General features: G+C 44.7%; 1 protein-coding gene across 2 annotated transcripts in view; it reads right to left on the bottom strand.

Annotated features, from left to right (window-relative positions):
* The window catches only part of RAB37 (RAB37, member RAS oncogene family), a 99,970-nt gene that overhangs the window by 14,287 nt on the left and 70,748 nt on the right, over window positions 1-14,935 (bottom strand). The window contains exons 1-3 of one of the 2 annotated variants that reach the window (XM_054978710.1): window positions 11,187-11,441; window positions 7,899-8,009; window positions 1,018-1,059 (exon numbers count right to left, since the gene is read on the bottom strand). In XM_054978710.1, the coding sequence (XP_054834685.1) occupies window positions 1,018-1,059; window positions 7,899-8,009; window positions 11,187-11,303 (270 nt within the window). In that variant the 5' untranslated portion in view covers window positions 11,304-11,441. Of the gene's footprint in view, window positions 1-1,017; window positions 1,060-7,898; window positions 8,010-11,186; window positions 11,442-14,935 lie in introns of those variants that run through there. The other variant, XM_054978709.1, reaches the window with a different exon arrangement.

Genomic DNA, 14,935 nt, shown 5'->3' with positions numbered 1-14,935 from the left:
AATAGAATATCAAATGGTAACAGATGTTCTTTGCTAAAATGAGAGCCATAGTTATGACTGTATTCAAAACCAAGGGTCCCTATCTGCTAAGCTACAGTTTTGAAGCCAAACCACCCTTCATCCACCCCCATGCACTCACAACATTAGAGAGGGACAGCACAGAGGGACAGCATAGCCAGTGGATCCCATCCCGTTGTTACAACAGAAACACAGAGAAATAAGCACTTGCAAGCATGGAAAGATGCTGACCCAAGCACACAAATTCCCTTTTTGAAAGGCAAATGTACAGGCCCTTTCTGAAGCATCATCTTTTTAGGGGGAAAGATAAGCTTATTCAGCGCACTATAGCATCCATAAGACCCAGAATGCCCTTGGCTCAACCTTCACTGGTCCTCCGCCCACCTGAGCAATATATGGGACTATGGTGGATTCCGCACATGTTGGATAATGCACTTTAGCTATCGTTTGGAAGTGGATTTTGTGTTTCACACTCGAAAAATTCAGTTCCAAATGATCTCTGAAGAGGATTGGAAGTACATTATCTGACGTGTGCAGAATCAGCTCACAACGTGACTACAGCCTGTCCCTAAACCATCCTTACAGGCGACGTGAGGATATAGCTGTCAAATGACATGCCACATCTCTGGTTCCTCCTGAATATACTACTGCTCAACTGCTTGCTTTCTTTGTTACAGTCATGCTGGCCTGGACGACTCGTCAGGGTGGAATTCTCTTGCGTCATACTGCACTCTGTATGGGAGCATGCATGCATTAGAGGGACAGGAAGCAAAGGAGATGACTCCTTTGGAGCATGCCTGCAATATTTCTTTCTGGCACTGGGTTTGGTGCCTGTAACCACTGCACAACAAGGAAAAACACAATAGCTGAAACCGTACCAAGGAGACAACTCATCTGTTGCATATCTTTCTGCCATGGTATGAAAAAAGAGCAAATCCTGTATCTATTTTGGAGGGATCATTTGGAAATGAAACACTCATGGTGGTTTATCAAACCTACCTGGAGTTTCACTTTCACATCGTCCACTGTGACCACTTTGTTCTGTAAAAATAAACAAAACACAACACCATGTAAGACAGAATAACAACAGGTACAGGGAAGTCTAAAAATCAATGGGACAATCAGTAGTAGTTCAGTGTTGTTAGATAAAAGGTTAATAGAGGCTCATATTCCCCCCAGTCCCCGCCCCATGAGCCCTGGAGACAGATGACTTTTACACGTTAAGAATTTTCTCTTACAGATTTGTAGTCTACAGTTCCTAGGGTTCTTTGAATATAAAAACCACTACAGTTAAATCAGTTTACATTTTTAGTACAGACATCTTCCAAGCCCTCAGAAGGGGAGGGCAGGCTCATAGATGTTCAGGAGAAAGCTTTGATTCATATATTGCCATATATTGTCTGACTGCACCAGCTCATTTTCACACAATCTGTCACAGAAATCTGGTTTCTTTGTTAATTAGAACCTTGTCCAAAAGATACTATTTTTCTATGTTGAGTTTGGTCTAACGCCTCATGATGATACAATCGATGGTTCATTATAGCACATTGCCAGAATCACTTCCCCCAGCGCTGTCCAGCCTGCCAGTTAAAATCTTTCTCACAAGCCCTGCTCTGTTTCCCCACCTGCGGAGGTGAGGCAGTAAGACCAGAGACTGGGCTTTTTCGGTCGTGGCCCCTCACCTTTGGATTGCCCTTCCCCTTGAGGCTAGCTTGGCACCTATCTTACTTTCTTTTAGGCACTAGGCCAAAACATTTCTGGCCCAAACCCAAGTTTTTCCTTAAGAGGATGATATTTTTAAATTGTGTCTACTAGCCTGAGAACTGTTCATGAGAATAGTTTAAGTGGAAAAATGTTTTGTGCAGTTTTTTATGATTTGGTTGAGTTTTTAAACCTGGATTTCAATAATTGCCAATTTTTAATGATTTTTCAAGCTATGGCCTTTCCCACAAACTCTTAAAGAGACGACCCACTCACCAAACTGGTGTTTTTTTTCACTCACTCCATAAGTCTCAAATTTCAAAGCGGAAACAGGTTGTTTGGTTTCCATTTTTTCAGCGTCTTTCAGGGGGTGCAGGAAAGTGTTCGAAATTGCATTCTCAGAAAAGACGCCCGAAAAATGGAAGCCAAACGGCCTGCTTCCGCTTTGAAATCGGAGACATATGGAGTAAGTGAAAAAAAAGCCAGAGTTTGGTGAGTGGGCCATCTCTTTAAGAGTGTGTGGAAATGGCCTATGTTATGTTTCGCTTTTTTAATCCACCTTGAGCAAGGTTCTCTGAAGAGGCAACATAGAAATTCTCTAAATAAATAAATAAATCTTTGGGGGGGAGGGAATACTGTGTGTTTCTGATGGTCCTCAATTACAACAGATGGTCAATGGGAATCTCAATGCCCCCGCATATGATTAGACTCCAGCATTCCTAAGAGAGACCTAGAAAAAGAACAAAAGCAGCTACTAATTAGGAAAAAGGCAAGATAAGATTAATTTGAATCCCATTTCAGGAAATATCCTCAGAGAGAAATATTTTTAAAAATCACCAAAAAAAAGTGATTGATTAGAAAACATTTCTCAGTTGAACATTTCTAATTCTGTCTTCTAGATATTTCTTATTATGACCACCTCGGCTTTAAATCCTCATCAGCACGGGATACTTACGTGTCTCCCTCAAGGTTTCCTGCCACAAGGAGTTTCGAGGGGATTGCTTGTTTTGTGTAAATAACAGACATCATTCTTCTTTCCTGCCTCCAAGCAGTTCAGTATCAAAGAAACAGCAAATGGTCTAGCTATTCCAAAGGCAAAGTATGGTTTTATACTGTGGCTTTTGGAAAGAAACACATTTTTCATAGGTCCCACTTTCATTGGCTGGACAGCAGCCCCTTATCAACAGATCAATACCCCTAAATGGCTTTGTTTAGTATAGTACATGTAGTTTGCTTCTATGAACCTCAGCTGGATAGGTGAAGCCCTTTGCTTTAGGATAATATCACCATTCTTACCACTGAGCACAGCTACCAATGCACAGAAGATCAGTCAAGAACAGCTCAGGTGTCCCAAGCAGAGATGGACATGAACCAAAATACAAACCAAAGTTCGTCATGAACCAGGCTGGTTCGTGGTTCACGGACCAGCCGTTCGTCAGAGCTCATTTCTGACGAACTGCCATGAACTTTAGGGTGGTTCGTTTGGTTCAGTTTTTGGTCCATCACTGCAGACAGCCTGGTGCCAATCAATCAGTTTCCTAGGCAATGGAGGTTGGGCTTTCTGCAGACCTTCTGATGACCCGGAAGTGACCTTCTGCTGACCCAGACTGGTGATTTGCTGGCCCAGAAGTGACATTTTCATGAACCAAAACGAACCGGTTTGTGAACCGGGGCAGATTTGTTCATGGTTCATGAAACAGGACGAACCATGAACCGCATGGTTTGTTTTTTTTCTGGTTCGTGCCCATCTCTAGTCCCAAGCAGGTTTTTTGGACATGTGTAAGGACACAGCACCCTGACCTGGACGGCCCAGGCTAGCCTAATCTAATCCGATCTCAGAAACTAAGCACGGTCAGCCCTGATTTGAACTTGGATGGAAGATCACCAAGGAAATCCAGGGTTGCTATGCAGAGGCAGGCAATGGCAAACCACCTCTGAATGTCTTTTGCCTTGAAAACCCTATGGAGTCACCATAAGTCAGCTGCAATTTGATGGCACTTTCCGCCAAGGTCACACACACCCCTACACTGATCAGGATCCCCATCAATTCCATCTTCCATCAAGCTTCAAGAACAATCTTTTCAAGAGCATTTCAACAAGAGGGTATGCGCCATGGTCACTGGAATACTAACTTATTGATGTTCCTTAGTTGAAGCTGTCAAAGACGGAAAGCTTGGGAAAGGGATAGCTTCTGCTGGTACAGCTGCATAACTGTCCAGTCTGGGAAGGATCTGAAATGGTGATAGCCATGACCAAGATATCCTGGAAGTCTCATCAGAGGAACGAGCCACCTCTGATTTAGCAAAATAGTAAAGAGTCCAGTAAGACTAACCAATTTTATTGTAGCATAAGCTTTTGAGAACCACAGCTCTCTTCGTCAGATTCATCTGTGTTACTGGACTCTACTATTTTGCAACTATAGACTAACATGGCTAACTTGTCTGGATCTCTGATTTAGCAGTAATAGTCATATATCCTCAAAGTGACCATAATGTGTGTGGGGGGGGGGGGGAGTCAAGGGACTGACATGTGGATGCTGACATCATTTTAAAGCTGAAGCTAGCCATTTAAAAATGCCACGAGCGCCCGATCCTCATTGGGCCTGCTGCAGTATGGCAGAACCTGGGGATCTTGTGTCCCCCCCCCCCCACTCCGTACCCTTTCAAGTGTTGAAACAGAGCTGTTTTGGCACTTGAAAAGGCACATGGGCCGGGGTGGTGGGGGAGAGGGGATGATGACAACAAAATCTCTGGTCCCACCACGGTCAACTTCAACTTTAAAATAGCATCATGTCTAGTATGGCCCTGAGAGGGAACCAGCGTATCTGCTTGCTTGTCACTGTTACCTTAACGTAGGGTGTTATCAGAAATGCAGTCTGTAGTTTCACAAGGTCAGCTTTTACTTCAACCCATTCTTACATTATTTCTAATAACTGTGGCTGTACCAGGTCCATTCAGACCGAAATGACAGCAACCACTGAGAATAGCGTGCTAATTCCCCACAACAGCTTTGTGAAAACTACACTCTTTGGTCACTGGAAATCAAGCAGTAACCCACTGGAAGACATTGTGTGTCCATGACTCTCAATATGAGGTATCTTACTTCTCATAGTCTACAATGAATGCAAATATGAAAGAATGACCTATGCTGGCCAAAATGCATCTTTGCATTACAAACGGCTCCTTTCCATTTTCTGTTTTGCATGAACAGTGATCAGGCAACCACCCAAGTAATGCAAGTGAGGCTCAAAGGTGATTTAGCCTCATGCATGAAAATATCTTATGTTTGTGGCTTGCATGACGGAAAAGGTATCTAAAATCATCCTTTGACTGTTGTTTGGGAGCAGCTGGTTAATTGGCTACTTGATAACGCATGCAGCACAGCCTTATCTGTTCCTCCAGAACCTCCTAAGTAAATCAGCAGTTATTGATGTAACTAAACTGTCTTATGCTTCCTTTGTGTAACGCTGTCTGCCCTGCTGCAACTACGACTTCTCCATAGTGAACAACTCATTACAGATTGCCAAACAGAAATGATCATTATTTTCTGTAGTGAGCAGCTAGTTCCCGGGATCTGTTTAGAGCAAATTCCAAAGTGTCAAATTTGCAAACCGATACCAGTTTGGCGACGTCAAAAAGTCTCTCTCTGACATTTTTCAGTTGAAGTATGATGTCTTCCAGGTCTGCTACGAATGACTGAAATGTTCTCCTGCTGACGGCTGAGCATTACCATTTTCCTTTCTTTTGTGTAGCTAACCCCCTTACTGGGTTAGAGCAATATTCCACCTGGCACAGTATTAAACAGCAGTCTAATAGGGGCAACGTAATGATTCAGTTGCTCTGATGTTTAATAAGCACAGACATTTCTATTCTCTATGAAAATATATATCTTTTAAAAATGTATTTATGGTCCTGGCTATCCCCATATCACATGGCAAGGAATACCAACAACAAAATAAAAGGTGTTTTAAAATTAGCAATGATAACTTCACTGAGTTCTCGTCCCTCTAGCTGATCGGTATTCACTTTGCAACTCATGGAGAGCTACATTTGCTGTAACCCTCAACCAAAATAACCACATTTACTCCCATCCATGGCCGAGGGTGCACACCTCACTAGCAGCTTAAACCCATTCTTCTGCCAGTGACTGTTTCAAGGTGTTCACCATATGGCAACCACAAGATCCATGCCACTTTCATGAAGCATGGGACATGTGCTACACGAGAGAAAGTGCTCAGAAGAGGCACAGCTGGCATGTCAAAAAACGGTATGTGACTCCTGAGCCACTGAGTATCATTGCTTTAGTTCTGGCAGTAAGAATGCAGAACTCAAATGTTTGTTCACTTTCCCTAAACCATAAATGATTTTAGTATACCTCTATCAGATTCTGCACAAGCAGACTTAACTTTTCCTTGGCATTCTAGAACTCAAATCTTTTTTTCTGCCCTTCTTCTACCTCTTTTCTGAAATGAAGCCATCAGAACCGTATGTAGACATGGCTCCGAGAAGTATTCTGATTCCCAAGGAAGAAAATCCAAATGGGGTGTATTCCCAGCACCATCTTACAGTGGTTGAAAAAATAGTAATTAAATAAACAAAAATTCTCTTTCTCTTTAGTGGTATCCTAAAATGCAATGCAAATCGTCCAGGGAAAACATGTGAAATGACAGAGACATACATCAACTGGCAGAACTGAAAGACTGACAATGCTCAACTACAAAGACGTTTTGATCGACTGCTGCCTTTCACCTACACAAAAGTAGGTACATTTTATCCTCCTTTGCAACCTGAAAAGCCGTTTTGTGCCTTGCACTTTCTCAATTATCCCAGTGCAATCTCCTGTACATCCTGCTTTACATTTTAAGTCTACAACTGCAGACTTTCGGCTTTGCCATCATGCCCTGAAACGATTTATTTTGTCTTTGCCTCTTTTTTTTTTTTTTTACACTGAACAGCCAGCCCGATGAAGAGTTCTAGAGATCGTGAAAGCCTACGCATCGTTTTGAGATGTGTGGCTTTGTGATATTTGGTTGGCGCTTATAAAAAGGCATTACAATATTTCCGGTTTTTTAATGTGGTCTGCAGACAAATTTGTAATCTTTGTCTGTAGAGAAATCGAAAAGAGTCTAGTAGCACCTTTAAGACTAACCAACTTTACTGTACCAGTTAGTCTTAAAGGTGCTACTGGACTCTTTTCGATTTTGCTACTACAGACTAACATGACTAACTCCTCTGGATCTATGTCTGTAAAGCATAAGATTAGTTATTAATAAACAGTAGCTTTAAAAAAATTAAGTTCTAGTTTGGCCTCCATTCCAGCCTGTGCAAGGCACAGCCCTAAATGGACTGGAACCAGAATACCTGAGGGACCGTCTCTTCCCATATACTCCCCGGAGGGTGTGGAGATCAGCTGGTAAGTACCTATTGGTGGTCCCTGGCCCCAGGGAGGCTCGATTGGCCTCAACCAGGGCCAGGGCCTTTTCGGTCCTGGCCCCAACCTGGTGGAACTCTCTGTCTGAGGACACCCGGGCCTGCCAAGATCCTGTCTCCTTCAGGCAGGCCTGTAAGACAGAGATGTTCCGCCAGGCGTATGGTTGAGGCCATCAGGGTTTCCACCAAATGAGCCCCAGTCTCCTCTATGTCTGTAGGGGGTATTGACCATCTACCCCCCATATATGAGCAACCACGCATGGTTAAGCTGCACCTTCACCTCCGTCAGATGCTATATGGTTTTTATACAGTGAGCAGGTGTTTTATTAGAAAGCTGTGTTAATTGTATATTTTAATCTTCCGTTGTGACCCGCCCTGAGCCCACTTGCGGGGAAGGCGGGATATAAATATAAATAATAATAATAATTTTTTAAAGCTTGCATATATATCAACGCAAGCTGATCCAATGAAAGACAGATGACTCTTCTGAAGAACCAACGTGGCAAGAGTCATCTATCGAATAGCACTGGCACCAACACAGATCCATGTGCCACCCTCATGCTATCTTGCCTCCACTGTAGGAACTCACTGTATGTGCCAATCCACTTTCCCTATGCACAGGCTCCTCCAATCACAGATGCTGAGGAATACAGTTTAACATTCTGCCTTCAGAGAAGGATGTCTGACACATTCCTGATGCTGTACCAAACAGATCTCCCTATCAGTGTTGGCAGCTGCAGAGAATCTCACCCGAAAGTCTATGCCGACGGTGGCTATGAAGGTCCCAGAGAGGAAGGCCCCATCTTTGAACTGGATGAGGAAGCAGGTTTTCCCCACGCCTGAATCACCAAGCAGCATCACCTACGACACGGAGTGCAAAAGCCCATTAATAATGCAATGGACAGCACGTACTTTCGCTGGGAGAGCTGATGCAAAAGAACAGAGTGATATTAGAACTCAGGCCGGGGTTTGGATAACCTAGCTGAGGAGAGGTACCAGACACAGCTGAGCACAGAGTGGGCTTTTCTTTGTCATTTCACTGCATGGCCAAGGACATTTGCTTTTTCTTCTCTCCCAACTCCTTTGCTCCTCATTTCGATACTGCTCTTCACATAATAGGCCATTGTCCTATTGTTTTTAGAGCTATTTTAAATTCCTAGTTAAGAAGGGAGGAACCTAATCTTGCAAACAGATGGGACAGCTAAGAAAAAAAAATGGAAAACCAATCCTCTTCAAACTCAGTTTAGCTCTTCCACACAGGTATGGTGCGTCTTCGGTGTATTAGTGCTGCCGTCCAGCCGTAGTTATTCTTCATCGTGGAAAACGCTCCAATAGATGCTAGCGGTTCCTTGAGACCTATTTCTTTCTTTCCTTAGTGCAAGGGCAGAGAAGTGGGGATGGCCTCAGTCTCAAGGGGAAAGGCATTCTGCAAGCAAGGTGCCGCGACCAGAAAAACCCTGTCTCTGGTTGTGTAATCCATCCTATCTCTGGGCTTGTGAAGCAGAACTTTATCGGTGGGCTGGGCCATATGGGAGGAGGTGGTCCTTCATACTCTGTGCCATACGCTCCAGCTCCTGCTTCCCCTCCCTGCCCATCCCCGTGAACCTTACTTTGGGACAACGGCCTGCCTTCAGACTCTTGTTGGGTAATTGGCTTCATGCAAAGAGACAAGCAGCCAATCAAGTTATGCACCCACAGATTTAACTTTAACTCTTAATGTATTGTCAGGTTTTCGAAAATGTAGATAACTAGGATAACTTATTTCCAAGCAAGACTGCTTGGAAATAAGCCACTTAAATGGAGTGCCTTCTGTGCAAACATGCATAGGATGGGCCGTTATTCTGCATCAAGAGTTCTGGGCTGGAGAGCCCTCAGGATTACTAGCAAACTGGAAGTGCAGCCAGGAGGTATATGAAACTCCTTACTAGGAGGGCTGCTGCTTCCGCTTAAGCTTTCCACAGATGTCACAGTCCTGAGCAAGCAGACGCCACCCCTTGGAACTAGCATCTTCCCCTCTTTATCTTCATTCACCAGAGCCAGACTTTGTCACTGATATATGTGCAAGCTGTGATTAGGATCTCAGGTCTGTTGCAACAAATAGTTTCTTCTTTCTTTGGCCCTTTGTCTGTGTAACAGCCCCAAAGTCACGGTGACCATATGGGACTCTGCCTTGGCTCGGTCCCAGGCAAAAGTCAACATGTTCAAGAAACCATTACTTGGGTGGTAACATTTGATCTGATCTGGGACTCTCTTTTCCCCTTGCCGGCTGCCTCACCCATGTTGCCCGATAGCAGAGCAAACAAGCAAGTTAGCATCCACTCCCCCTAAGCAAGCAGACCTCAGCTTAGAAGTCCTGGTTTCATTGGCACCTCCGTATCTATTTTTATACTCAGGAGGGGGACTGTCTTTGGGAAATGTGGACCAGCCAGAACTCATCTATCTAGGAAGAGGCAACCCCACTGCTCTGCTCTAAGATAACAGCAATCACCTGTCTCTCATTAGAAGATAAAGCTACCAGATGTATCAGCAGCTTTAACCAAAGTAATTTTAAAAATCCAGGAAAAAGGAACAGGAGAAGGGAATGTATTTGTGGACACTCCAGCTTAGGGCTATGAATCACGTATTCTTCTTCCCAGTCTTCAGCTGGGTACAGCCCTGTTTTGCAAATCTGTAATAGCTGAGGCACACTTTAAAAAAAAATTAAATTCAGTGATATACAAAATAAAGTTCTGGATTTTCTGAAATAAAGGCATTGCAATAGCAGAAGTTATCAGCACAGTTTCTAATTAGTGTCTGCTAGTCTGCCTTAGAGGAAAAACTCTACAAGTTTGTACAATGAAGCCTTGACACACAACTTTTCTTTCCAAAAAAGCAGCTTCAGGTGGGAGCATTTTTGAGCCCAGAAATAAAGGGGAAAGAAGGGTGTTTAACCCTTTCATTGCTGGCCACTGTTCTGTACTAAATTCCTTTCAAATCTGCTTCCCTTCCTACTGGATTCCAGGGAGTTTGAGTTAGGTTGAAAGCCCTATCGCATTCCTGTTGTAGGGTCACCCAACCCAAACCCACCCAACCCATTTTGTAAATTAGCTTTCCTTGTTCCAAACCTGGTTTTCTATGTTCACATGGATTTACTCTGAAATATTCTCTAACTGTTACCAGAGAATAGGGGGAGCATCTTCATAGCTGCATGTCAATTTAAGTGGTCAACACTTGGCTGCAGTTAACCAACAGGGAGCATACACTCCTCGTCCTTGTTAACACCCTTGAGATTCCTAGAATTAATAATCCCAGTTTTCATGAGCGTGTGAATGACCTGAATTTGGATTCTAAACAGTTTATTATGTTGACAAACTCTGCCCCTCGCTTGACTTCACAAGATTCTGTTTCATTATCATCCTCCCTATAAAACCCATTTTTAGCCACTTCCTGCTGGAGTGGTTTGAATAGAAACTGCTACTAGCTGCTGCTGGAGAAGAGGAAGCCCTGTTGCTGTTTTGGGGATCCATTTTAACTAGCAACCTCTTTTAAAAAAGGAGACTCAATCCCTGTAACTATCCAGCTACCAAAGTCAAGGAGGCAAGGCTTCGTTTGAACTAAAGCCCACCAGAAAAAATCAGAGCAAACATAATGCCACAGCTCAGTCCTGAAATGCATGAAGAAGATTGCCTCTGAGCATGTGCAGCTTGCTTCCCCTCCCCTCAGCACTGAACACATTTCTGTTACAGGCGAAATTTATCCGCAACACCTTTCATTTAAGAAATTAAAAAATAACTGAGAAACGCTACAGGCTTTTGCAAGGGGCGGAGGTACTAAGGCTGGACAGAAAGGGATCCACGGAAGACATTTGAGACAGAAGAGCAGGACTCTCCCGAGCATGTCTTAAGCAAGGCGGGAGGGGGCTGCACGTCCTTCCGTGAAGGGGAGTGGGCAATATGCTGCTGGGCAATTGGGGTACAAGTACACTGAAGCCCCGTCCCCCCTCCCCAAGTCGGCCCACCCACTCGCGCCCCCTAGCGCCCAGGCGGGGCAGGCTCAGACCTTGCCACAGACATCGTAGCTTTTGCCCAGAGACGAGGCTCTCTCCAGAACGGGCGGCAAAGGCGCCCCGTTCCGCGCAGGAGGGGCGCACCCTCCGCCGCCTCCGTTGCCGAGCATGGCGACTCCCCTCCCGGGCAGGGAGCAGGAACTGCCTGGGACGGCCGAAGGTGGAGAGCTCCGGCCACGCCGCGGCTGCTGCTCCTCCCTCGCCCGCAGAGCCGCCCCCTTTCCAGTGGCCGTTGAGCTCCGGCCGGGAGCCGAACCGCGGGCGCGAGTTCGAAAGCGAGAGCCAGGCTGCCTAATTGCTCCGCGGGGCTTGTTGCCTCCGCGGGCCAGAGCGGACGGGGCCGACTCCTTAACGCCTCCTCCTGACCCCGCAGCCCGCGGCGGACGCAGTGCAAAGCGGTTACACTTTAACAGCTCTGTGGAGAGCGGCGGCGCCTGTTGCGTCTGCCTTCCCTCCACTTTCCGCAAGGAGCGGATGGGCGACGACTGTGATCCGGCGCTGCACGCACACACATTCCCCTTTCCCTTCGTTCATCCGGAGCAAACTGGTTTCGAGCTCCTGCTCAGTAGCAGAAGTAGGAATACCTGCTTCGCCCAAAACATGCCGTGGAAGAGGGCAGGCGCCCACTTTTACGTTACAATCCCGTGCACTCTTACTCATGGCATACAGTAGTGTTTTCAGTCCTGAAAGCATTTGATCTCGTTTATGGGTTTGTATTCCTTACAATGGCTATGCAAGGAAGGGTCAGTGTTAAAATCTTCATATATTAAAGATGAAGGCCTGAGGCAGACTGACTTGCCTACAGCCCTCTTGTAAGTTTATACCGTTGGTTACACTTGGAATTCTTTTAGCTATTGTGCCACTCCAGTTTCTGAAAAAATACAAATAGGACTGAGCTGCAAATTTGACTAGCAGCAGCACATTTATACACTACTGGTCTAAACAGGTTAGTGTCCACCCAGAGCAGTGAACAAAGTCAGTGTTGTTATCCCCACAATACAGCCAAGGAGCTGGGGCCCAGAGGCTTGGCTTACCCAAGGCCACCTGCTGAGCTCATGGCAGCAGTGGGATTTGAACAGCAGAGTGCTGACTCGCAGTCCAACCATTTAACCACTATGCTAGAGCATGAACTTGAGTATGTCCTCCTGATGAGAGCCAGTGGATGGTAGATTTAGATTATAAAGAATATATGGCACGACAATACCAATGTCAGTTGGGTTTTAGGAGGTGTATTAGTAGAAAAATATAAAAACAGTAGGGCCCTCCTCATTAATGGCTGTGATGATCTGTGGCTATTGTTTGCCACTGGAATTTGCAGCACATCTCATGTGCCAGAGTGCAACCGGTCACAAGAGAGAAAATAGCCTGACTTTAGATCTTGCTGGAAAAGGTTCTTGGCCAGCAGAAGCAGGTTGCCGGTATACTGGAATTAATATTGTCTGGGGACTATTACTTCTTGAGGGCATGCTTGCCTCCCATCTATTCAATATGTGTATCTATAAATAAATAGTCTGCTACTAAAGACACAGAAAGCCTACAGTCCTTTGTCCTCAAAAGGAAACCGACTCTAAAAGGCTGTTCCCAGAACTTCCTAATCAACAAAATGGAAAGAATGACACAAATAAATGTTCTGTATATATCAGCTGTAAGGAAGTGGGGCAAAGCAGTTCCAAACTCTTATTTTAACTCTAGAGCTTGAAAATAGCTGCATTCTTTGGGCATCGCTGGCACTAAACTGAAATGCTACCAGCAAAATAGTCAGACGAGCCAGGGCTTTTTTCCAGCGGGAATGCAGAGGAGTGGAGTTCCGGCACCTCTTAAAAATGGTCACATGGCCGGTGGCCCCGCCCCCTGATCTCCAGACAGAGGGGAGTTTAGATTGCCCTCCATGCAGCGGTGCAGAGGGCAATCTCAACTCCCCTCTGTCTGGAGATCAGGGGGCGGGGCCACCGGCCATGTGACCATTTTCGCCAAGGGCAATTTAAACTTTAAAAAACTCCTCCCTTGTTCCAGCTGACCCAAAGTGATGTAATTGTGCGGTCCTGAGTTCCACCACTGAGTTCCACCACCTCTTTTCCCAGAAAAAAAGCCCTGAGAAGAGCTAATGGACACGTACAGTGCAATCCTTAGCAGAGTTACACCCGTCTAAGCCCATTGATTCCAATGTGCTTAGACTGGAGTAACTCTGCTTAGGATTGCATTGTTAGGCTCATAACCAGGCATGGGACATGCAATGAGTGAACTTGTTAAATAAACCCTGTGCTAAATCTATTGGCTTTCTGTGAAATTAAGCAACACTTAAAGAACAATTATGTCTTCTTTCCAAAACCCACTCAGAAACACATCTTCAGTTTGACCTCTAGGCTCTGCAAATAAAAAAGAATAATTTAGTTGCCTCTAATGTGAAATTCAAACAGTCTCTGAGACACAGTAAATTCATTCCTATAGAAATGCTTGGATTCTCTCCTTTGATCTGGGAAAACAATAGAACAATGTGTGCGTGCGCGCATGCGTGTGCATCTGGAACGGCCAAGAATTCTTTGCTCTTTTTCAAGCTGGTAGAGGATCACCTTACCCAAACAATCTGCTTATCTAATCTATCTCAAGCGAGGTCATTTTCTTTGTACAAAATCATGTTCATGGTAATTATAGAATACAAACCCTCTAGCTAATGCTAAAGGCATTTTAATACCCAAATAGGTTCAAGTCAGCAGCTAGTAGAAATCAATTGTAGAACTGCCAACAGATCCAATTCTTTCACCTCCCTCTTCCCCTCAACCCGCCACTGCCCAGAATGTTTGTGTGGAAAGTACCTGAGTGTGTGGACATTGCTTCAATAGCACCTGATCCCAAAGGCTTCAAAGGGAGACAATTTTTAAGAAAACTTACAAGTTCAAGATTGACCAAGAACACAAATCTCTAATGGCAGGTAACAAGCATTTTTATCTGTTTCCTTTGGACAATGAAAGATTTTATTTATTTACATTATTTATAGTCTACCTCTCTCACTGGGACTCAAGGTGCATTAAATCAATACAATTAACAGAATGGAGCATCCAATAAGCAATGCAGTAGGATTTGGATTGTACAACAGTGGAACCAACCCTAAATCTGAAAACAGTGTAAAGCAGCAATGTAACTTGTAAAACCAACACAAAAGTTACATAGTAGGATCCTACTTTGAGCAACAGGCAGTACAAACTATACCAGCAATATAGACCACAGTTCCTAACCCTTTGCCCAAGTATGTTTTTAAACTATTTTGTTACAGTACAGATATTTTGCCTGTGTAGAAAAGCTATCTTGAAATTTAGTTTTGGATAGTTTGCTGAAAGCCAGATGACCGGAAGCCTTCCTGACCTCATCAAGCAGGCTGTTCCATAAGGTACGGGCCACAACAGAGAAAGCACATGTGTGAGCGATTGTTGATTTTGCCTATTTGCAGTTTGGCACCTGCAGATGACCCTGTTCAGATGAGCAAAGCTGTTGAGGCAGAGTATAGGTCCCAAAAATATGAGGGTCTAAGGTCATGAACAGCCTGGGTGTGACAGCTAACACGTTAAATTGAGCCTGGTAACTGATGGGCAGCCAGTGGAGTGCTCCTGATAATAGCTGAGCCAAGGGCATGGGATCAAGACTGAGAGCGGAAGCACAAGTGACAAAAGGCACAGGTTGGACACTTGTCTGCTTCCCTCAAGTTTTGATGGGAAATGTAGGCATCCTGGTCTTGCAGCTTGGCTCT

Source organism: Eublepharis macularius, chromosome 4 (assembly GCF_028583425.1).
Source record: "Eublepharis macularius isolate TG4126 chromosome 4, MPM_Emac_v1.0, whole genome shotgun sequence".
Taxonomy (NCBI): Eukaryota; Metazoa; Chordata; class Lepidosauria; order Squamata; family Eublepharidae; genus Eublepharis; species Eublepharis macularius.
Note: the sequence above shows the minus strand (reverse complement) of the source record. Positions and strands in the feature narration are given on the sequence as shown.